The sequence below is a fragment of the Pongo abelii genome, chromosome 9 (assembly GCF_028885655.2).
Source record: "Pongo abelii isolate AG06213 chromosome 9, NHGRI_mPonAbe1-v2.0_pri, whole genome shotgun sequence".
Classification (NCBI taxonomy): Eukaryota; Metazoa; Chordata; class Mammalia; order Primates; family Hominidae; genus Pongo; species Pongo abelii.
Window position 1 is genome coordinate 85,096,996 of NC_071994.2, and position 24,852 is coordinate 85,121,847.

General features: G+C 40.2%; 1 protein-coding gene across 7 annotated transcripts in view; it reads left to right on the top strand.

The window, feature by feature from the left end:
- The window catches only part of DDIAS (DNA damage induced apoptosis suppressor), a 75,702-nt gene that overhangs the window by 28,564 nt on the left and 22,286 nt on the right, over window positions 1–24,852 (top strand). For 6 of the 7 annotated variants that reach the window (XM_024255069.3, XM_063711317.1, XM_054524868.1 and 3 more), the window contains one exon: window positions 510–3,437. In XM_024255069.3, coding sequence (XP_024110837.1) covers window positions 510–3,113 — 2,604 coding nt within the window. In that variant the 3' untranslated portion in view covers window positions 3,114–3,437. Of the gene's footprint in view, window positions 1–509; window positions 3,438–24,852 lie in introns of those variants that run through there. The other variant, XM_054524870.2, reaches the window with a different exon arrangement.

The following is a 24,852-nucleotide window of genomic DNA, read 5'->3' on the forward strand; positions in this document are numbered from 1 at the left end:
ATCAGTTTAAACAAGCTCTTTACTCTAAGGTTTATATTCTCTTACGTATACTACTTTGCCTATAACACTAACAGAATCGAAATTGGAATTGGGGAATGGAGGTAATAGTTGTATCTGTTTTAACCTTTTAAATCTATTTTATTTTTGAGACAGAATCTCACTCTGTCACCCAGGCTGGACTGCAGTAGCAAGATCATGGCTTACTGCAGCCTTGACCTCCCTAGGCTCTGGTGATCCTCCCACCTCAGCCTCCTGAGTAGCTGAGACTACAGGCACATGCCACCATGCCCAGCTAATTTTTGTGGGGGTATTTTTTGTAGAGGCGAGGTTTTACCATGTTGCCCAGTCTGGTCTCAAACTCTTGAGGCTCAAGTGATCTGCCTGCCTCGGCCTCTCAAAGTGCTGGGATTACAGGCATGAGCCACTGTGCCTGGCTAAATCTCTGTTTCATGTTTAAGTAAAAGGAAGACAATTTTATTCTTACTTGAATTTCTTTGCTTCTTTCACAGAATTTTGAAAACCAACCTGGACAAGGTTCAGATGCCAGTAACTTCTTACAGCAATGCTCTGACCACAAAAGAAAAGCCAAAGCACTAGTGGCTTGCCAGATTGTTCTACCGGACCCAGGTATCGCAGGCTTTACTGTCATTGACTACTTCCATCAACTTTTGCAGACTTTTAATTTCAGGAAACTTCAGTGTGACTCTCAGGCACCTAACAATCACTTACTTGCTTTAGATCTCTCAAATAGTGATCTCAGCAGCATATATACTTCTGACAGCACTTCTTATTTTTTCAAGTCCTGCAGCAAGGATACTTTTTCAAAATTCTGGCAGCCATCACTTGAATTCACTTTCATTGTTTCACATCTAACAGATAATGATGATTTTTCAGCTTCAGAACAAAGTAAGGCCTTTGGTACTCTTCAGCAGAACAGAAAGTCCATCTCCATTGCAGAGGCCACTGGTTCCAGTAGCTGCCATGATCCCATTCAGGATTCATGGAGCCTTGTTTCATATATGGATAAAAAGAGTGCAGCAGAAAAGTTGGGTAAAGAACTTGGCTTACAAGCTAAGGAGCTGAGTGTAGTTCACAGCAGTCATCATGAAATTGGAGTTAATGACTCTAATTTATTCTCTTTGGAAATGCGAGAGCCCTTTGAGTCAAGTAATACAAAATCCTTCCACAGTGCAGTGGAAATTAAAAATAGGTCCCAGCATGAGCTACCATGTTTTCAGCATCATGGTATAGATACCCCCACTAGCCTTCAAAAGAGATCTGCATGTTGTCCACCTTCGTTACTCAGACTTGAAGAGACAGCCAGCAGTTCCCAGGATGGTGACCCTCAAATTTGGGATGATCTGCCATTCTCTGAAAGCCTGAACAAATTTCTGGCAGTTCTTGAAAGTGAGATTGCTGTAACCCAGGCAGATATCAGTAGTAGGAAACATCATGTAGACGATGACATTGACAAATTTCATGCAGACCACAGCAGGTTATCTGTGACTCCCCAGAGCACTACTGGAGCCCTGCATACACCACCTGTAACTTTAAGATCATCACAAGCAATAGTCAAAGCAAACTGTAGCAAAGATAACTTCCTTTTCAACTGTAAAGGAAATCTAAGTCCTAGTGTTGAAAAGGAGTCACAACCAGCTAACATAGTAGAGGCTGTCTCTGTAAATCATAATGGAAGAGATATGTCAGAATATTTTCTACCAAATCCTTACCTGCCAGCTCTGTTTTCATCTTCAAAAGATTTAAAAACAATAGTTACTCTTAAGAAGACTATCAGAATCTCACCACACAGGGAGAGTGACCATTCTAGTCTAAATAACAAATATTTGAATGGATGTGGAGAAAAATCAGTTTCAGAAATGAATGAAAAGTTGACAACTCTGTGTTATAGGAAGTATAATGATGTCTCTGATCTTTGCAAATTAGAAAATAAACAATATTGTAGGTGGTCCAAGAACCAAGATGACAGTTTTACAATTTGCAGGAAACTTACATATCCTTTAGAAACTCTTTGCAATAGTGCAAATAGAAGTACAAATACATTGAAAGAAATGTCTTGGGGACATAGCAATAACAACATAACACAGAGCTATTCTATTGGTTATGAAGGTAGCTATGATGCCTCTGCTGATCTCTTTGATGATATTGTTAAAGAAATGGACATTGCAACAGAGATTACCAAAAAATCACAGGATATTTTGTTACAATGGGGAACGTCTTTGGCAGAAAGTCATCCTTCAGAGTCTGATTTTTCACTGAGATCACTTTCTGAAGACTTCATCCAGCCTTCACAAAAATTATCCTTGCAAAACCTATCTGACTCTAGGCGTTCAAGAACATGCTCTCCAACATCTCATTTTCAATCAGATTCAGAATATAATTTTGAAAATAGTCAAGACTTTGTTCCGTGTTCACAGTCAACTCCAATTTCAGGGTTCCACCAAACAAGAATTCATGGGATAAACAGAGCTTTCAAAAAACCTGTATTTTATTCAGATCTTGATGCTAACTATGAAAAAATAAGGATTTTCCCTGAAAATGACAAACAGCAAGCCAGCCCAAGCTGTCCAAAAAATATAAAAACACCTAGCCAGAAAATCAGAAGCCCTATTGTATCTGGTATTTCACAACCAGAAGTTTTCAGTCACTACCCTTTTGCTGAGTGCCATGAAACTGATAGTGATGAATGGGTCCCTCCTACCACACAAAAAATATTTCCTTCAGATATGCTTGGATTCCAAGGCATAGGTCTAAGGAAATGCCTTGCTGCCCATCATTTCCCTGATCAGCAAGAGTTACCAAGAAAGAAACTGAAACTTATTAGACAAGGAGCCAATAAAGGTTTAATTAAGAAGAAATTAAAGAATATGCTTGCAGCAGTTGTTACGAAAAAGAAAACTCCTAAATATAACTGTAAAAGTTCAGGCTGGATTTCCAAATGTCCAGACATTCAAGTCTTAGCAGCACCTCAGCTGCACCCTATTCTTGGACCTGATTCTTGTTCAGAAGTCAAATGTTGCCTTCCATTTTCAGAAAAAGGCCCACCTTCAGTGTGTGAAACTCGAAGTGATTGGTCGCCTGAGTTGTTTTCATAAAAAGTCACCTGAACCCAATTCCTGAACTTTTAAATCTTTTTGGAAATGTTTGCCTTCGGGGGTATGGAAAGCATTCTTTACATTTTGAACACTTGGAGAGAAGCAGATTGAAAAGAGGACTCTGCTGGGTGCTACTGTGCCTTTTAAAATGTAGAACCATTGTTTTCCCCAGGGTTCTATCTGGAATACTATGATTAGGTAATTGAGCACTTTATTGTATACTGTTTATTGTACTTTAATAATATTGTTAAGATTGTTTTTGAAAGTATTAATGTTTGTTAAAATCACATATACATCCAGAAATAAAGCCTTTGCAAACCAAAACTTAGTCTTTTTTAATTGTTCAGCTCAGACCAGAAAATGCCTGCTATATTATAGGCCAATGAGTGTGCTGAGTTTGGGATAGAAAGCTACAAGATCACTGATCTCAAAATATTTCAGTCTGCTGGATAAGACAGATAAACAGGTAATTTCAATACAGTACAGAAGATGCAATGATATGGGTTTGTAATGGGCATGACAAACATTTACTTTGCTATGGGAGCACGGAAGAAAAGCAGCTAACCCATCAGTGAGCTGAGGGTAAGAAGAAACGTTTTAAGAAAAAAAGCTATTTAGAAGTTGTATGTGAAACTGTTGCTATTTTATTTAATACGTATACATTGAATGCATACTCTACATGCCAAGGGCCGTGCTTAGTGCTGGAAACTGAAGATAAAAATCAAGCTTCTTCCCTCAAACTCATGATCTATTGGAATAATCAGGTAATTAGAATCTGGTAGGTTCTATGATAGGAGGTAAGCTTGGGGTACTAATAGGAACAAAAATGAGAAGCAATTTTCAGACACTCAAGTCTTAGCAGCAGCTCTGCTGCACCCTGTGAAATCTCACATATCCCTGGTCAGCTTCCTTTGCCATTCCCCACAGCAACCATTCCAAAACAACACTCTCTTCATGCCACAAAGCAACTGCTACTCTCCTTGCCTCCTACTTCATGGACAATATTGAGATCACTTGATATTTTCTCAACTTCCCACACCCATACCTACCCACATGTCTATCTGTACTCACCCAAAGCTGGTTTCCTCTAGTCTCAGAAAATGATACCATCTAAGTACTAATCTTTCCATTTAGACTATTGATCTATTACACCCATCTTTGAGGTCTTGTACCAAATATTCCCCCTATATTTTTACGTTCTTGCTCTACTGTGTCTCTCCCTCTCCACAATTTTTTATTTTGAAAATTTGCAAACAGCAAAGTTGAAAGCGGCCGGACGCAGTGGCTCACGCCTGTAATCCTGACACTTTGGGAGGCCAAGGTGGGCAAATCACCTAAGGTCAGTAGTTCGAGATCAGCCTGGCCAACATTGTGAAACCCTGTCTCTACTAAAAATACAAAAATTAGCCAGGCATGGTGATGCATGCCTGTAATCCCAGCTACTCAGGAGGCTGAGACACGAGAATCACTTGAACCTGGGAGGCGGAGGTTGCAGTGAGTCAAGATCGCGCCACTGCACTCCGGCCTGGGCGACAGAGTGAGGCTCTGTCTCAAAAAACAAAAACAAAAACAAAAAAAGTTGAAAGAATGGCACAATGATATGGTATCTGTACATACCATTTCAGTCATTTTAAACATTTTGCCTTTGTGTGTGTGTGTTTGGTTTGTGTGTGTCTATATAGATACAGTTTTGCTTTGCTAAACCATTTAAAGGTAAGCTGCAGACAGGACATTTCACCCCTAAATTCTTCAGTGCAAATTTTCTTAAAGGCTTCTTTCTACATAGCGACAGTATCATTATCACACCAAGGAAAAATAACAGTAATCCCCAATATCTAATATTCAGCCCATAATCAAATTGTTCTACTTGTCCCCAAAGTATAATTGTTATTTAACCAGAATTTCATCAAGGTTCATCCACAGTGTTTGCTTGTCTCTTTGTAGAACCTCACCTCTTATTTCACATAATAGTAACTTTATGGAAAAAAAACATCAAACCACTGTTCTGTAGAATGTCCCACATTCTCGACTGGTATGTTTGCTTCCTTATACTGTTAGTACGTTGTTTCTCTACCCCACCCCAGTCCCCATATTTCCTGAAAATTAGGCCTAAAGACTAGATGCGATTCAGGTTTTGGCAGGGATATTTCATGGCTCATGTTGTGTACTTTATGTTGTAACACATGAGGAGACACAATATCAAGTTGTTCCACTATTAGTAATGCTAAGTTAGATTGCTTGGTTAAAATGTTGCCCACCAGATCTCGATGTTAAACATACTTTATTTTTCCTTTTTAAGAGTAAAGAGTCAGTGGTGGTAAATGAGTTTGCTTTTCCTTCTATCACTACAGACTCAAGAATTTTTATTTTTCCTGTGGAAAGAAAAATAAGCCAAGCCTGGTAGCTTATGCCTGTAATCCCAGCACTTTGGGAGGCCGAGGCAGGAGGCTTGCTTGAGTCTAGGAATTCAAGACCAGCCTGGGCAACATGGCAAAACCTCATCTCTACAAAAAATTAGCCAGGTGTGTTGGCACACGCCTGTAGTCCCAGCTACTTGGGAGGCTAAGGTGCACCCAAGAGGTGCAGCTTGCAGTGAACTGAGATTGCGCCACTGCATTCCAGCCTGGGCGACCCTGTGTCAAAAAAACTGGTGCATATTTATTGTCCAATCAGTTCATACAAAAATTATTAATTCTTTCTAGACTGTTTCCTAGTCTTTGGGACTAGGAAATAGTCTGTGTTCTTTTTGTCAGATGTGCTATTCCTGGCTAATTTCATACCTCCCTCTGTGATAAAAGAGTAACGATGCTGTTAGTATTTACAATGTCATGACTTCAGAAACTGTTTTTGTTGAGCTATATAGATCTTGCCTCAGCAGTTCCCTAATGTCATTTGTTTAATGCTAGTTCCTCCTTTATGATGCAGCATCCGTTGTGCTACTGTGAATACTGGTTTCCAATGATCTCTCAAAGGTTGTTACTGTACTTTGCTGGTGATTACCGAAAAGCAAGTCCCACCCAGAGTGTGCAGGAAAATAAATAATAATCCATTTTTGGGTCCTATTTACCATTTGTACTAAATATTGCTTACCAACCATGCAGTCTTTTGAACATTTTAGGCTGCAATTACTGCATTCCTATACTGTGATCTCTTTCAATGTTGGCTGCACCCTGGAAGGATAGGCAAGAGCCTATCCTTGCTCCATGGTTGGAGCAACAAGAGCAGTTCCATTTGTGCAAAGAATATCTATTCCTCCATCAGCATGGCTTAACGCCTAATCTGGAAATCACAGTGTCACTATCAATTGGAAATGAGAGGACATTGATTGGAAGTGCCCACTGGCATTGTGGACCAACAGTCTTAAAAGGCCTCAGAGGAGATAGGCATGGCCTGCAGAAGGGGGAAGGGTGACCTTCCTGGTGTTAGTGGCTGGAGGCAGACAGGGTAAATAACAGCTGCCACTACCCTTGCAGACCAGGGAGAGCCAATGCACAGGCCTACACACACAACTCAATCCCAAGGACCAGTAGTGACCTTTGGTAGCCACAACCCTGAACTTGTGAGAGTCACCTAAATGAATATGAGAGTCACCTAAAAATATGTCAGCACCATTCTGGCAGCCCAATCTTGTACTATCTTATGAAAGCACTATTGCCTCAGCCAATGGGAATGACCCATTCTCTTAAGACCCAGGTTTGATTTCACAGGCACAAGTCCCAAGCTCCTCAGGATATTTGGTACACACCAAACACGATGTAGAGGGTTGGAGAATACCTCAAATGGGATAATTGGCACTGTCACAAGCACAAAAGTGAGACTTAGAAAATTTTAAGGGAGGCACTTCTGGCAACTAGCTCCCACATGGGACCAGGTCCAGGCTCAGGGTGGACTTCTACCAGGCGCTAGAGGAGAATTTAGAAGGAACCTTGAGGAAGGCATTCCAAAGCCTTAGTCTCCCTGAAGCATAGAGGGCTGTGACAGGATCCCCACTCACCCAGGCCTCAGAGGTACTTTCTTATCATCCCTCCTTATTGTCCTTTTGTGCCTCCTTATTTGCCTGTTTTAAAAAGATAATGCCTTTTTTTTTTTTTTTTTTTTTGGCAGGATCTCACTCTGTTACCCAGGCTAGAGTGCAGTGGCACAGTCCTTGCTTACTGCAACCTCCACCTCCCGGGCTCAAGCAATCCTCCCACCTCAGCCTCTTGAGTAGCTGGGACTACAAGCGTGCACCACCATGCCCAGCTAATTTTTTTTATTATTATTTGTAGAGACAGAGTCTCGCTGTGTTGCCCAGGCTGGTCTCGAACTCCTGAGTTCAAGTGATCTGCCTGCCTCGGCCACCCAAAGTGCTGAAATTACAGGCATAAGCCACCTTTCCTGGCCAATTTTTTAAAATATTTTGTTGAAGACAGAGTCTCCCTGTGTTGTCCAGGCTGCTCTCGAACTACTGGGCTCAAGTAATCCTCCCACCTCAACCTCCCAACATGCCAGGATTACAGGGGTGAGCTGCCATGCCCAGCCCAATGGTGGTGCCTCTTATAGAGTGTCTGAATGGATAGAGAAACAAGGGCTAACTACAGGAAACCCACTTCACCTATAAAGACATATGTAGATTAAAAGTGAATGGGTGGAAAGATATTCCATGCAACTGAAACCCAAAAAAAGAACAAGAGTAGCTATACTTAGATAAAATAAAATACAAATCAAGGAATGTTAAAAGAGACCAAAAAAAATCACTATATAATGATGAATAGGTAAATTCAGCAAGAGGATATAACCTTTAAAAATATCTATCACCCAACACCAGAACTTTCAAGTATATAAGGCAAACATTAATAGAGCTAAAGGAAAGATAAACTGTAATGCAATAATAGTAAGGGGCTGGGCACAGTGGCTTATGCCTACAATCTCGGTACTTTGGGAGGCTGAAATAGAGGATCACCTGAAGCCAGGAGTTCATGACCAGCCTGGTCAACATAAGAAGACCCCATCTCCACCAAAAAAAATTGTAAAAGTTAGCTGGGCATGGTGGTGTGTACCTGTAGTCCCAGCTGCTTGGGAGGCTGAGGTAGGAGGATCACTTGAGCCCAGGAGTTCATGGTTACAATGAGCTACCACTGGAGTTCATGGTTACTGTGATCTACCACACCACTGCACTCCAGCCTAGGCAACAGAGTGAGACCCTGTCTCTAAAAATAATAGTAGAGGACTTTAATACCACATTCTCAGGAATGAACAGATCATCTAGACAGAAAACACCTAATAAGGCCTATCTGACACATACTGAACATTTCACCCAGGTGCTGCAGAATACACATACTTTTCAACATCACATAAAACATTCTCAAGAATAGACCATGTCTTAAGCCACCAAACAAGTCTGAACAAATTCAAAAAAAGGTAAAAACCATATTAAGTATCTTTTCTCACCACAATGGAATAAAACAAGAAATCAATATCAAGAGGAACCTCAGAAACTTTACAAAATTAATTTCCATGGAAATTAAACATTCTCCTGAACAACCACAACCAACAGGTCAATAAAGAAATTAAGAAAGAAATTTTAGACCAGGCACGGTGGCTTATGCCTGTAATCCCAGCACTTTGGGAGACCAAGGTGGGCAGATCATGAGGTCAGGAGTTCAAGACCAGGCTGGCCAACATGGTCAAACCTTGTCTCTACTGAAAATACAAAAATTAGCCAGGTGTGGTGGCACATGCCTGTAATCCCAGCTACTCAGGAGGCTGAGACAGGAGAATTGCTTGAACCCGGGAGGCAGAGGTTGCAGCGAGCCGAGATCACACCACTGCACTCCAGCCTGAGCAATAGAGTGAGACTCTGTCTCAAAAAAAAAAAAGAAACTTAAAAAGATGGTGGGTATACAAATGAAAGTGGGTATACAATATATGAAAATCTATGGGACATAGCAAAAGCAGTACTAAGAAGTTTATAGCAATAAACACCTGTATGAAAAAAAGTCAAAAGACTCAAATAAATGACCTAATGATGTACCTCAAGGAACTAGGAAAGCAAGAACAAACCTAAAATTAGTAGAAGGAAAGAAAAATATCAGAGCAGAAGTAAATGAAATTGAGCCTTAAAGAAAGCCCAAAAGATCAATGAAAAAAAGTGGTTTTTTGAAAAGAAACAAAACCAACAAACTTTAGCTAGACTAATTGTATTAGTCCATTCTCACACTGCTATAAAGAAATACTTAAGCCTGGGTAATCTGTAAGAAAAGAGGCTTAATTGGCCCACCGTTCTCAGACTTTACAGGAAGCATGGTAGCATCTGCTTCTGGGGAGGCCTCAGGGAGCTTTTGCTTATGGCAGAAGGCAAACATGGAGCAGGAGCAAGAGTAGGGGGCAGGAGTGCTACACACTTTTAAACAACCAGATCTCATGATAACTCACCATCATGAGAACAGCACCAAGCGGATGGTGGTAAACCACTCATGAAAGATCCACCCCCATGATCCAGTCACCTCCCACCAGTCCCTACCTCCAATACTGGAGATTACAATTCAACATGAGATTTGGTGGGGACACAGATCCATACCATATCACTAACAACAAAAAAGAGAGAGAAAGAAGAACCAGACAAATAATATTAGAAACAGAAGACAACAAAGACCACAGAAATACAGAGAATCAGACTATTATGAACAACTACACACCAACAAACTGGAAAACCAAGAAGAAATGGGTAAATTCCTGGACATATACAACCTACCAAGACTGAATCATGAAAAAATAGAAAACCTCAACAACCAATAAAAAGTAATGAGATCAAAGCTGTAATAAAAAGTCTACCATCAAAGAAAAGCCCAGAACCAAGAGCTTCATTGCTGAATTCTACCAAGCATTTAAAAAAAAAATACAAATTCTACTCAAACTCTTCAAAAAATGAAAATTGAAGAAGAGGGAATACTTCCAAATTCATTCTACAAGGCCAGTGGTACGCTGATACCAAACCAGATAAGGACACAAAGATAAAACTCCAGGCCAATATCACTGATGAACATAGATGCAAAAATCCTCAACAAAATACTAGCAAACCTGATTTAAGAACACATTTAAAAGATCATTCATGTGATCAAGTAGAATTTATCACAGGGATTCAAGGATGGCTCAATATACACAAATCAATAAACATGACACATCACATTAATAGAACCAAGAACAAAAAACGTGATTATTTCAATAGATGCCAAAAAGCATTTGATAAAATTCATGTCCTTTATATAAAAAAATCCTCATCAAACTGAGTATAGAAGGAACATACCTCAAAATAAAGGCCACATATGACAAACCCACAGCTAACATTGTACTAAAAGGGGAAAAATTAAAGGCCTTTCCTCTAAAGTCTGTAACAAGAAGAGGATGCCCATTTTCACCATTTCCACTCAACATAGTACTGGAAGTCCTGACCACAACACTAAGGCAAGAGAAAGAAATAAAACCTAAAGACTTAAAAAAAAAAACTACTAGAACTGATAAACATTCAGTAAAGTTGTAAGATACAAAATCAACATACAAAAATCAGTAGGATTTATATATGCCACGAGCAAACAATCTGAAATAGGAATCAAGAAAGCAATCTCTTTTACAATAGCTACAAAGAATAGAAAATACATAGGAATCAATTTAAACAAAGAAGCTAACAATCCATGCAAGGAAAACTATAAAACATTGAGGAAAAAAATTGAAGAGACCACAAAAAAAGGAAAGATATTCCATGCTCATGGGTTGGAAGAATTAATGTTGTTAAACTGACAGTACTACCCAATGCAATTTAAAGATTCAATGCAATCCCTATCAAAATACCAATGACATTCTTCAAAGAAATAGAAAAAAAAATCCTAAAGTTTATATGGAACCATGGAAAACCCCAAATAGCCAAAGCAATCCTGAACAACAACGAAAAAAAACCTTTCAGCTCATCACACTTCCTGACTTCAAAATTTACTGCAAAGCTATAGTAACCAAATCAGCATGGTACTCTTATGGGATCCTTAGAGTGTTGCTTCACCAACCAGAAACTCTGTGGCCAGTGGTGCCTTTGCCAGAGTTTTTCTCAGGCCCACTGGGCCCATTCAGCTTGGCAGACTGCACTTGGTTCACTCTACCACCTTGGATCCCATGCCTGTCAAGGGTGAAAGGAGCAACAGGGGGTGTGTGAGTGAGTGAGTGAGCATGAGGTCCAGCCACTGCACACATCCAGGCATGCTAACTGCAGCAGGATGGGCAGCTCCAGGAATCAGCACAAGCACCAGCTCCCTGCAAGGCTGTGGCTGGACCAGTCATCCCACAGGCTACTTCCACAGCTGACAGTGGGGAATGTGGTGGGGCCCAGAAGCTTGGAGATGCCAGGAACCGCAGAGCCCCAAAGAGGATGTCACAGCCCTGGCTTAAGGAGCTACTAGATCTGGGATCCCCAAAGGGCTGCAGCTTTTCTTTCATTTTTGTCCCTGCAATATGGTGAGCAAGGGGCATGTATCAGCCCTGTTTGTGTTAGAGCTCTTTCATCCCCGCCATTTGGTGGGTCCTGAGTTCTTGTCCTGCGCCCAGGAAGAATAAGGTACACAGACAAGTGGAGGGTGGGCAAGGCGAATAGGAGCTTTACTGAGTGATAGAACAGCCCAGAGGAGACTCACAGTAGATAGCTTCTCTCTGCAGCCATGGTGTCCTGATGAGTGTTCAGCTCTCAACAGAGAGGAGACCCTGTAATGGGTAGTTCCTGTCTGCAGTTGGTTGCCCCAATATCTGCTGAGTGGTAGCTATATTAGTCTGTTCTCACACTGCTGATAAAGACATACCCAAGACTGGGTAATTTATACAGAAAAAGAGATTTAATGGAATCACAGTTCCACATGGCTGGGGAGGCCTCACAATCATGGTGGAAGGCTAAAGTCATGTCTTACATGGCAGCAGCAAGAGAGAATGAGAGCCAAATGAAAGGGGTTTTCCCTTATAAAACCATGAGAGAACGGTATGGGGGAAACTGCCCCCATTATTCAATTATCTCCCACCAAGTCCCTCCCACAATATGTGGGAATTCTGGGAGATACAATTCAAGATGAGATTTGGGTGGGGACACACCCAAACCATATCATTCCACACCTGGCCCCTCCCAAATCTCATGTTATCACATTTCAAAACCAATCATACCTTCCCAACAGTCCCCCAAAGTCTTAACTCATTTCAGCATTAATCTAAAAGTCCATAGTCCAAAGTCTCATCTGAGACAAGGCAAGTCCCTTCCACCTATGAGCCTATAAAAGCCCAAAGCATGTTACTTCGTAGATTCAATGAGAGTACAGGCATTGGGTAAACACAGCCATTCCAAATGGGAGAAATTGGCAAAGACAAAGGGCTACAGGCCCCATGCAAGTCCAAAATTCAGTGGGGCAGTCAAATCTTAAAGCTCTGAAATGATCTCCTTTGACTCCATGTCTCACATTCAGGTCATGCTGATACAAGAGGTGGGTTCTATGGTCTTGAGCAGCTCCACCCCTGTGGCTTTGCAGGGTACAGCAGCCCTCCTGGCTGCTTTCACAGGCTTGTGTTGAGTGTCTGTGGCTTTTCCAGGCACACAGTGCAAGCTGTTGATGGATCTACCATTTTGGGGTCTGGAGGATGGTAGCCCTCTTCTCACTAGGCAGTGCCCCAGTGAAGACTCTTGTGTGGGGGCTTCAACCCCACATTTCCCTTCTGCACTGCCCTAGCAGAGGTTTCCCATTAGGGGAACCACCCCATTAGGGCTCCACCCTGCAGCACACCTCTGGCCTGGATATCCAAGCATTTCCATACATCCTCTGAAATCTAAGTGGAAGTTCTCAAACCACGATTATGACTTCTGTGCACCCACAGGCTCAACACCACATGGAAGCTGCCAAGGCTTGGGGTTTGCACTGTCTGAAGCCATGGCCCAAGCTGTACCTTCATCCCTTTTAGCCACAGCTAAAGTAGCTGGAACACAGGGCACTAAGTTCCTAGGCTGCACACAGCAGGGGTACCCTGGGTCCTATCCACAAAACCATTTTTTTTTCCTCCTAGGCCTCCGAGCCTGTGATGGGCGGGGCTGCTGTGAAGACCTCTGACATGCCTTAGAGACATTTTTCCCATTGTCTTGGGGATTCACATTTGGCTCCTTGTTACTTATGCAAATTTCTGGAGCCAGCTTGACTTTATCCTCAGAAAATAGATTTTTCTTTTCTGTCGCATTGTCAGGCTGCAAATTTTCTGAACTTTTATGCTTTGTTTCTCTTTTAAAACTGAATGCTTTTAACAGCACCCAAATCACCTCTTGAGTGCTTTGCTGCTTAGAAATTTGTTCTTCCAGATACCCTAAATCATCTCTCTCAAGTTCAAAGTTCCACTAATCTCTAGGGCAGGGGCAAAATGCTGCCAGTCTCTTTGCTAAAACACAGCAAGAGTCACCTCTACTCCAGTTCCCAACAAGTTCCTCATCTCCATCTGAGACCACCTCAGCCTGGATTTCATTGTCTATATGATTATCAGCATTTTGGGCAAAGCCATTCAACAAGTCTCTAGGAGGTTCCAAACTTTCCCACATTTTCCTGTCTTCTTCTGAACCTTCCAAACTGTTCCAACCTCTGCCTGTTACCGAGTTCCAAAGTCGCTTCCACATTTTGGGGTATCTTTACAGCAGCACCCCACTCCCAGTACCAACTTACTGTATTCATCTGTTCTCACATTACTGATAAAGACATACCCAAGACTGGGTAATTTATAAAGAAAAATAGGTTTAATGGACTCACAATCATTGTGGAAGGTGAAAGGCACTTCTTACACGGTGGTGGCAAGACAGAATGAGAGCCAAGTGAAAGGGGTTTCCCCTTATAAAACCATCAGATCTCATCAGGCTTATTCACTACCATGAAAACGGTATGGGGGAAACCACCCCCATGATTCAATTATCTCCCACTGGGTCCCTCCCAAAATATATGGGAATTATGAGAGCTACAATTCAAGATGAGATTTGGGTGGGGACACAGCCAAACCATATCAGTAGCTCCTTTCCACAGCTGGTTGTCCTGACGTCTCTTCAGCTCTCAGCAGAGAGGAGACCCTAGGGTGAGTAGCTCCTCTCTGCGACTAGTCATCCTGTCATCTCCCTGAGCCTGGCTGAGTACAGGGTTTTTATGGACTTCAAAGAGGAGAAAGTGCATGCTGAATGGTCCATAGGCGGCCATGGGAGGGCCTGGAAAAAGCACTGTAAGTTCCCACTTTGGTATGTGGGACTGGCAGCCCGACCCCCAGGCTTCAGGCCTTCCCCAGCTTGAAAGTGAGGCTTCACTGGGGACCTGCCCCTTTCTGCCCCAGATCCTGTCTGCCTCCTGCCACTGTTCATGGCACCTAGGCTGTTCATGCCGGGAGGGAACCTGCAAGTCAGTACTGAGCTGCCCTCACCTCCCCCTCAGCCTCCCTCCCATGCTCATTGGTGCCCAAAGTCCAGAGGGGGCCAAAGTGGCAGGGAACTAGCATGTCAGCATGGCCCCAAGCATGCACATACCCAAGTCGGTTATGACAGCCCCTGGGCTTAGCCTTAACTTTGTTCCAAGATTTGAGCAGGCACCAGGAGCAGGCATTTGTGAGTTTTCAGGAGCAGGGGGACTTTCCTGGGCCCCCAAGAGCACAGGGATGTCCAGGTCCACAGCTGCAGTTTGGGTGGCTGCAGCTGCACCTGGGAGGGCAGGGCTCCTGCCTGCTTCTAGCCCCTAAAAGCACAGGGATGCCTGGGTCCATAACTATGGCTGGGCAGCTGCAGCTACATCCTGGGAGCATGAAGCTCCTGCCCTGTCAACTCACAAGGGGGTGAGGCTTCTGCCTGTTCCCAGCTCCTACAGCTCCATGGAGCATGCAGCCCCAGCCGTGCCTCCCCAACTGCAGCCAGTGTTATGGCAGTGGCCACTCTAGACAGGCCACCACTGCCATCAGTACTGACATAAAAACAGACATGTAGACCGATAGAACAGAATAGAGAACCCAGATATAAATCTATGCATTTACAGTAGCTCATTTTCAACAAAGACACCAAGAACATACAATTGGAAAAGGGCAGTCTCATCAATATATGGTGCTGGGAAAACTGGATAACAGATGCAGAAGAATGAAACTAGACACCTAACTTCTCACCATACCACCAAAAAAAAAAAATGGATTAAAGACATAAACTTAAGACCTCAAACTATGAAAATACTAGAAGAAAACGTTGGAGAAATGCTCCAGAAAATTGGTCTTGGCAAAGATTTTTGGGGTAAGACCTCAAAATCACAGGCAACCAAAGCAAGAACAGATAAATGACATTACATCAAGCTGAAAAGCTTCCATAGAAAAAAACAAAAACAGAGACAAAAAACAATTAACAAGGTGAAGAGACAATCCACAGAATAGGAAAAAATTTTTGCAAACTACCCATCTGACAAGGGATTAATAATCAGATTATATAAGGAGCTCAAACAACTCAGCAAAAAAAAAAAAGGTAAAAGATCTGAGTAGACTGCTCAAAAGAAGACCTATAAATGGCTAACAGGTATATGAAAACATGCTCAACATCACTAATCTTAGAGAAATGCAAATTAAAACTATAAGGAGACAGCTCAACCCAGTTAAAATGGCTTTTATCTATAAGACAGGCAATAACAGATGCCAGCAAGGATCTGGAGAAAGGGGAACCCTCATACACTGTTGGTGGGAGGTGCCTCAAAAAACTGAAAATACAACTACCATATGATCCAGCAATTCCAGTAATTGGTATATAGCCAAAAAAAAAAAAAAAAAGAAATCAATGTGTCCAAAAGACATCTGCACTCCCATGTTTATTGCAGCGCTATTCACAGTAGCCAAAATATGGAATCAACCTAAGGGCCAGGCAATGGATGAATGGATAAAGAAAATGTGGTACATATACATAATGGACTACTATTCAGCTATAAAAAAAGAATGAAATGATGTCATTTGCAGCAACATGGATGGAATTGAAGGCCATTATGTTCAGTAAAATAACCCAAGCACAGAAAGGCAAATATCTCATCCATATGTAATAGCTTAAAAAGTGGATCTCATGAAAATGGAGAATAGATTGGTGGTTACCAGAGGCTGAGAGGGGTAAGGGGGAAGGAGGATGAATAGAAGTTGGTTAATGGGTACAAATATACAGCTTGATAGAAGAAATAAGACCTAGTGTTAGATCAGCAGAGTGACTATAGTTTATAGTAATCCATTGTATATTTCAAAACAGCTAGAAGAGAAGAATTGAAATTGTTCTAGCATAAAGAAAAGACAAATATTTAAGGTGATGGATATCCCAATTATATTGATTTGATCTTTACAAATTATATGAATGTATTAAATTGCCACATGTTGCCCAAAAAAAGTACATCTATTATGCATCAATTTTAAAGAAAGAAGTAAAAGATGGTGCCTTTTATTGTTCTAGAATTTGCCTTTTTCTACATGTACTCGCTGGTTGAATTCATCTGCTTATCTACAGTTACCACTTGTAGGCTGTTTAATCCAAAGTCTATCTTCTATCTAAATTTTTTTCTGAGACCAAACTTGTACGTTAATTTGTTTATTTTCATTCAGTTCAAAATGTTTTATAATTTTCATGTGGTTTCTTTGATGCATGATTTAAAAATGTGTTTCTTAATTTCTAAACAGAAAGGGTTTTTTTCTAGTTATGTCTTTGGGAATGCTTTGTACCTAAATTACATTATGGTCAGAGTATTTTTTGTGCATATGTTAGATATATTAATTATACTGTTTGAATCATCGATATCTGTACGGATTTTTCCCCTTGTTCTACCGATTACCGAAAGAGAGATGTTAAAATCTCCGTCTCTAGGCAACAATTGTTCTGCAAACACACACACACATCAAATAAACTCTCCCTCTATGACTGTCAATGTGTTTATTTCTCCTTTTAGTCCATTTTATTTTGAGGTTATGTTATTAGGCACAAATTCAATCTTATGTCTTCCTGATTTCATCATAAAAGTTCCTTTACATCACTACTAATGCTTTTTGTTCTAAAATCTAATTATTATGACTATACTACATTAGCTTTATTTTAGTTAGTGTTTGTGAGAGGTCCCACTACTCTTTTTTCAATCTTTCTATATCTTTATGTCTTCGATGTTTATTTTGTAAACCTATAGTTGGGCTTTGTTTTATTGTCCAGTTTGACAATCTTTGTCCTCTAACTGGAACATTTAGTCCATTAACAATGTAATAATTAAAATATATTTGTGTTTACATTTATTATCTTATTTCATATTTTCTATTTGTCCTGCCTATTCAATGTTTCTTCTCCTTCTTTTCTTTTTCTGTTACTTTTATTATTTGTTGTTGGTTTTTCTCCTAGGATCGAAAGTCAAATGCTATTTCTTTTGTTTTTACCTTAGGAATTACAACATGCAAACTTAGCTTATCAAAGTACAAAGCTAATCAATACTTACAGTCTTTCCCCAAAGACCCTAAATTATTTTATTCCATTTACTCTTCCCTTGAATTATGTTTATCATGTAATTCTATATTTTTTAACTCCAAAGAATACCAATTTCTACCATTTTTCTTTTTCTTTCTTTCAGATTTACTCATATATTTACTATTTTCTTTACTCTTTGATGTATCTTTCATCTCAGACCTTATATCATTTTCCTTTGGCCTGAAATATATCTTTTAGAATTTCTTTTGTTGAAGTTCTCTTAGTGACAAACTCAATTTTTTTTATAGTGATTACTGAGTTATATTAGGAGCTTATTTAAGATAATATCTTTTTTTTTGCTTTTTTTTTTTTTTTTTTTACTTTAAGTTCTAGGGTACATGTGCACAACGTGCAGGTTTGTTACATATGTATACATGAGCCATGTTGCGCAAACTCAATTTTTGTTTCCTTGCTTGCTTATTCATTTGTCTGAAAATATTTTTATTTGGCCTTCAATCTTAAAGGATATTTTATCTGGATGCAGAAGTCTAGGGGAGTTATTTTCTTTCCAACCACAATGCCAGTCCCCTGTCCTCTGACTCTCATTGCTGTTAGGAAGCCAGCTTTCTATCTAACTGCCTTTTGCTTTTGAAAGTGAGCTGAATTTTGTTTAGTGTTCCTTAGTTCTACTAATCATGTGTTGTGATATGGATTTCCTTTTATTCATCTTTCTTGAAATTCATTGTTTATTCAATTTGTAGATTAGCGCCTTTCATCAATTCTGAAAAATTCTTAGCCATAATCTTGTAAAATATTGCATCTACCCCATTCTCTCTTTTCTCTCATTCTAGAATTACAAGTAAATATTATATGTTTTCACTCTATCTTCCGTGTCTCTTTAGCATTTCCTTGATATTTTTAATCTTTGTATCTGTTTATGCTTCATTCTATGTGATTTCTTTTCATCTCTTCATGTATGTCTAATTTACTTTTCTACTTATCCATTGAGTTTTTGTTTTAAATATTTTCTTGTATTTTTTATTTTATATATAAAATTACATATCTTAGGTCAGGTGCGTTGGTTCATGCCTGTAATCCCAGCACTTTGGGAGGCTGAGGCAGGTGGATTGCTTGAGCCCAGGAGCTTCAGACCAACCTCGGCAACATGGTGAAACCCAGTCTCTACAAAAAATACAAAAATTAGCTGGGCATGGTGACACATGCCTGTGATCCCAACTACATGAGAGGCTGAGGTGGGAGGATGGCTTGAGCCCAGTAGGTGGAAGTTGCAGTGAGTTAAGATTGCGCCACTGTCCTCCAGCCTGGGCAACAGAGCAAAACTCTTTTTAAAAAGAAATAATATATATTTAATTTCTATATATTTGATTTTTCATTGTGTGTATTTAAAAAATTATATATTTTATTTCTAAAAGTTGGATATATTCTTTTTCAAATCTGCTATGTCTTAAAGTTTTCTATTTCCTGCAGACATTTTCAAGTTTATCTGTTACTGCTTTAAGCAAAGTAAACATAGCTGTTTTATACTTGTGTATGACAATTCTGGTAACTAAAGTCTTGATAGGTTTCTTCTTTTTTCTTTTTTTAATTTTTATACTTTAAGTTCTAAGGTACATGTGCACAATGTGCAGGTTTGTTACATAGGCATACATGAGCCATGTTGGTTTGCTGCACCCATCAACTCGTCATTTACATTAGGTATTTCTCCTAATGCTATTCCTCCCCCAGACCCCCACCCCGCAACAGGCCTTGGTGTGTGATGTTCCACTCTGTGTATCCATGTGTTCTCATTGTTGAACTCCCACTTATGAGTGAGAACATGTGGTGTTTGGTTTTCTGTTTTTGTGGTATTTTGCTGAGAATGATGGTTTCCAGCTTCATCCATGTCCCTGCAAAGGACATGACCTCATCCGTTTTTATGGCTGCATAGTATTCCATGGTGTATATGTGCCACATTTTCTTTATCCAGTCTATTATTGATGGACATTTGAGTTGGTTCCAAGTCTTCGCTATTGTGAATAGTGCTGCAATAAACATACGTGTGCATGTGTCTTTATAGTAGAATGATTTATAATCCTTTGGGTATATACCCAGTAATGGGATTGCTGGGTCAAATGGTATTTCCAGTTCTAGATCCTTGAGGAGTCCCCACACTGACTTCCACAGTGGTTGAACTAATGTACACTCCCACCAACAGTGTAAAAGCATTCCTATTTCTCCACATCCTCTCCAGCATCTGTTGTTTCCTGACTTTTTAGTGATCACCATTCTAACTGGCGTGAGACGGTATCTCATTGTGGTTTTGATTTGCATTTCTCTGATGACCAGTGATAATGACCATTTTTTCATATGTCTGTTGGCTGAATAAATGTCTTCTTTGGAGAAGTGTCTATTCATATCCTTCACGCACTTTTTGATGGGGTTGTTTGTTTTTCTTCCTTGTAAATTTGTTTAAGTTCCTTGTAGATTCTGGATATTAGCCCTTTGTCAGATGGATAGATTGCACAAATTTTCTCCCATTCTGTAGGTTGCCTGTTCACTCTGATGATAATTTCTTTTGCTGTGCAGAAGCTCTTTAGTTTAATTAGATCCCATTTGTCAATTTTGGCTTTTGTTGCCATTGCTTTTGGTGTTTTAGTCATGAGGTGTCTCCCCATGCCTATGTCCTGAATGGTATTGCCTAGGTTTTCTTCTAGGCTTTTTATGGTTTTAGGTCTAACGTTTAAGTCTTTAACCCATCTTGAGTTAATCTTTGTATAAGGTGTGAGGAAGGGATCCAGTTTCAGCTTTCTACATATGGCTAGCCAGTTTTCCCAGCACCATTTATTAAATAGGGACTCCTTTCCCCATTTCTTGTTTTTGTCAGCTTTGTCAAAGAGCAGATGGTTGTAGAGGTGTGGTGTTATTTCTGAGGCCTCTGTTCTGTTCCATTGGTCTATATCTCTGTTTTTGGTACCAGTACCATGCTGCTTTGGTTAGTGTAGCCTTGTAGTCTAGTTTGAAATCAGGTAGTGTGATGCCTCCAGCTTTGTTCTTCTTGCTTAGGATTGTCTTGGCTATGCAGGCTCTTTTTTGGTTCCATATGAAATTTAAAGTAGCTTTTTTCCAATTCTGTGAAGAAAGTCAGTGGTAGTTTAAAGGGGATAGCATTGAATCTATAAATTACCTTGGGCAGCATGGCCATTTTTACGATATTGATTCTTCCTATCCGTGAGCATGGAATGTTCTTCCAGTTGTTTGTGTCCTCTTTTATTTCACTGAGCGGTGGTCTGTAGTTCTCCTTGAAGAGGTCCTTCACATGCCTTTTCAGTTGGATTCCTAGGTATTTTATTCTCTTTGAAGCAGTTGTGATGGGAGTTCACTCATGATTTGGCTCTGCATTTGTTATTGGTGTATAGGAATGCTTGTGATTTTTGCACATTGATTTTGTATCCTGAGACTTTGCTGAAGTTACTTATCAGTTTAAGAAGATTTTGGGCTGAGACGATGGGGTTTTCTAAATATACAATCATGTTAACTGCAAACAGAGACAATTTGACTTCCTCTTTTCCTAAATGGATATGCTTATTTCTTTCTCCTGCCTGATTGCCCTGGCCAGAACTTCCAACACTATGTGGAATAGGAGTGGTGAGAGAGGGCATCCCTGTCTTGTGCTGGTTTTCAAAGGGAATACTTCCAGTTTTTGCAAATACAGTATGATATTGGCTGTGGGTCTGTCATAAATAGCTCTTATTATTTTGAGATATGTTCCATCAATACCTAGTTTATTGAGAGTTTTTAGCATGAAAGGCTGTTGAATTTTGTCAAAGGTCTTTTCTGCATCTATTGAGATAATCATGTGGTTTTGTCATTGGTTCTGTTTATGTGATGCATTATGTTTATTGATTTGCATATGTTGAACCAGCCCTGCATCCCAGGGATGAAGCCAACTTGATTGTAGTGGATAAGCTTTTTGATGTGCTGCTGATTCGGTTCACCAGTATTTTATTCAGGATTTTCTAATCCATGTTCGTTCATGGATATTGGCCTAAAATTCTCTTTTTTTGTTGTGTCTCTGCCAGGCTTTGATATCAGGATGATGCTGGCCTCATAAAATGAGTTAGGGAGGATTCCCTTTTTTTCTATTGATTGGAATAGTTTCAGAAGGAATGGTACCAGCTCCTCTTTGTACCTCTGGTAGGATTCAGCTGTGAATTCATCTGGTCCTGGACTTTTTTTGACTGGTAGGCTATTGATTACTGCCTCAATTTCAGAACGTGTTATTGGTCTATTCAGAGATGCAACTTCTTCCTGGTTTAGTCTTTGGAGGATGTATATGTCCAGGAATGTATCCATTTCTTCCAGATTTTCTCGTTTATTTGCATAGAGGTATTTATAGTATTCCCTGATGGTAGCTGTATTTCTGTGGGATTGGTGGTGAGATCCCCTTTATCATTTTTTATTGCATCTATTTGATTCTTCTCTCTTTTCTTCTTTATTAGTTTTGCTAACAGTCTATTTTGTTGATCTTTTCAAAAAACCAGCTCCTGGATTCACTGATTTTTTTGAAGGATTTTTTGTGTCTCTATTTCCTTCAGTTCTGCTCTGATCTTAGTTATTTCTTGTCTTCTGCTAGCTTTTGAATTTGTTTGCTGTTGCTTCTCTAGTTCTTTTAATTGTGATGTTAGGGTGTCAATTTTAGATCTTTCCTGCTTTCTCTTGTGGCCATTTAGTTCTATAAATTTCCCTTTACACACTGCTTTAAATGTGTCCCAGAGATTCTGGTACGTTGTGTCTTTGTTCTCATTGGTTTCAAAGAACATCTTTACTTCTGCCTTCATTTCGTTATTTACCCAGTAGTCATTCAGGAGCGGGTTGTTCAGTTTCCATGTAGTTATGCAATTTTGAGTGAGTTTTTCAATCTTGAGTTCTAGTTTGATTGCACTGTGGTCTGAGAGACAGTTTGTTGTGATTTCTGTTCTTTTATATTTGCTGAGGAATGTTTTATTTCCAATTATGTGGTCAATTTTAGAATAAGTGTGATGTGCTGAGAAGAATGGATATTCTTTTGATATGGGGTGGAGAGTTCTGTAGATGTCTATTAGATCTGCTTGGTCCAGAGCTGAGTTCAAGTCCTAGATATCTTTGTTAAGTTTCTGTCTCATTGATCTGTCTAATGTTGACAGTGGAGTGTTAAAGTCTGCCATTATTATTATTGTGTGGGAGTCTAAGTCTCTTTGTATGTCTCTAAGAACTTGCTTTATGAATCTGGGTGCTCATGTTTTGGGTGCATATATATTTAGCAGTTAGCTCTTCTTGTTGAATTCATCCCTTTACCATTATGTAATGGCCTTCTTTCTCTCTTTTGATCTTTTTTGGTTTAAAGTCTGTTTTATAAGAGACCAGGATTTCAACCCCTGCTTTTTTTTGCTTTCCATTTGCTTGGTAGGTCTTCCTCCATCCCTTTATTTTGAGTCTATGTGTGTTTCGCATGTGAGATAGGTCTCCTGAATGCAGCACACTGATGGGTCTTGACTCTTTATCCAATTTGCCAGTCTGTGTCCTTTAATTGGGGCATTTAGCCCATTTACATTTAAGGTTAATATTGTAATGTGTGAATTTGATCCTGTCATTGTGATTCTAGATGATTATTTTGCCCATTAGTTGATGCAGTTTCTTCATAGTGTCGATGGTCTTTACAATTTGGTATGTTTTTGCAGTGGCTGGTACTGGTTTTTCCTTTTCATATTTAGTGCTTCCTTCAGGAGCTCTTGTAAGGTAGGCCTGGTGGTGACAAAATCTCTCAGCATTTGTTTGTCTTTAGAGGATTTTATTTCTCCTTCACTTATAAAGCTTAGTTTGGCTGGATATGAAATTCTGGGTTAGAAATTCTTTTCTTTAAGAATGTTGAATATTGGCCCCCACTCTCTTCTGGCTTGTAGGGTTTCTGCCGAGAGATCCACTGTTAGTCTGATGGGCTTCCCTTTGTGGGTTACCCAACCTTTCTCTCTGGCTTCCCTTAACAATTTTTTCCTTCATTTCAACCTTGGTGAGTCTGACGATTATGTGTCTTGGGATTGCTCTTCTTGAGAAGTATCTTTGTGGTGGTCTCTGTATTTCCTGAATTTGAATATTAGCCTGCCTTGCTAGGTTTGGGAAGTTCTGGATAATATCCTGAAAAGTGTTTTCCAACTTGGTTCCATTCTCCCTGTCACTTTCAGATACACCAATCAAACGTAAATTTGGTCTTTTCACATAGTCCCATATTTCTTGAAGGCTTTGTTCATCTCTTTTCGCCCTTTTTTCTCTAGTCTTATCTTCTTGCTTTATTTCATCGAATTGATCTTCATTTTCTGATATCCTTTCTTCCACTTGATTGATTTGGCTATTGATACTTGCGTATGCTTCACAAAGTTCTCGTGCTGTGTTTTTCAGCTCCATCAGGTCATTTATGTTCTTCTCTAAACTGATTATTCTAGTTAGCAATTTTTCTAACCTTTTTTCAAGGTTCTTAGCTTCCTTGCATTGGGTTAGTACATGCTCCTTCAGCTTGGAGGAGTTTGTTATTACCCACCTTCTGAAGCCTACTTCTGTCAATTCTTCAAACTCATTCTCCGTCCAGTTTTATTCTGGACGGTTTTGTTCTCTTTGCTGGCAAGGAGTTGTGATCCTTTGGAGGAGAAGAGGCACTCTGATTTTTGTAATTTTCAGCCTTTTTATGCTGTTTTTTCCCCATCTTCACTGATTTATCTAACTTTGGTCTGTGATGTTGGTGACTTTTGGATGGGTTCTCTGAGCGGACATCCTTTTTTTTTTATGTTGATACTATTCCTTTCTGTTTGTTAGTTCTCCTTCTAACAGTCAGGCCACTCTGTTGCAGGTGTGCTGGAGTTTGCTGGAGGTCCACTCCAGACCCTATTTGCGTGGGTATTACCAGTGGAGGCTGCAGAACAACAAAGATTGCTGCCTGTTCCTTCCTCTGGAAGCTTTGTCCTAGAGAGACACCTGCCAGATGCCAGCAAGAGCTCTCCCATATGAGGTGTCTGTCAGCCCCTACTGGGAGGTGTCTCCCAATCAGGATACACAGAACTCAAGGACCCACTTGAGGAGGCAGTCTGTCCCTTTTCAAAGCTTGAACGCTGTGCTGGGAGATCTGCTGCTCTCTTCAGAGCTGCCAGGCAGGGACGTTTAAGTCTGCTGAAGCTGTGCCCACAGCCATCCTTTCCCCCAGGTGCTGTTTCCCAGGGAGATGGGGGTTTTATCTGTAAGTCCCTGAGTGGGTCTGCT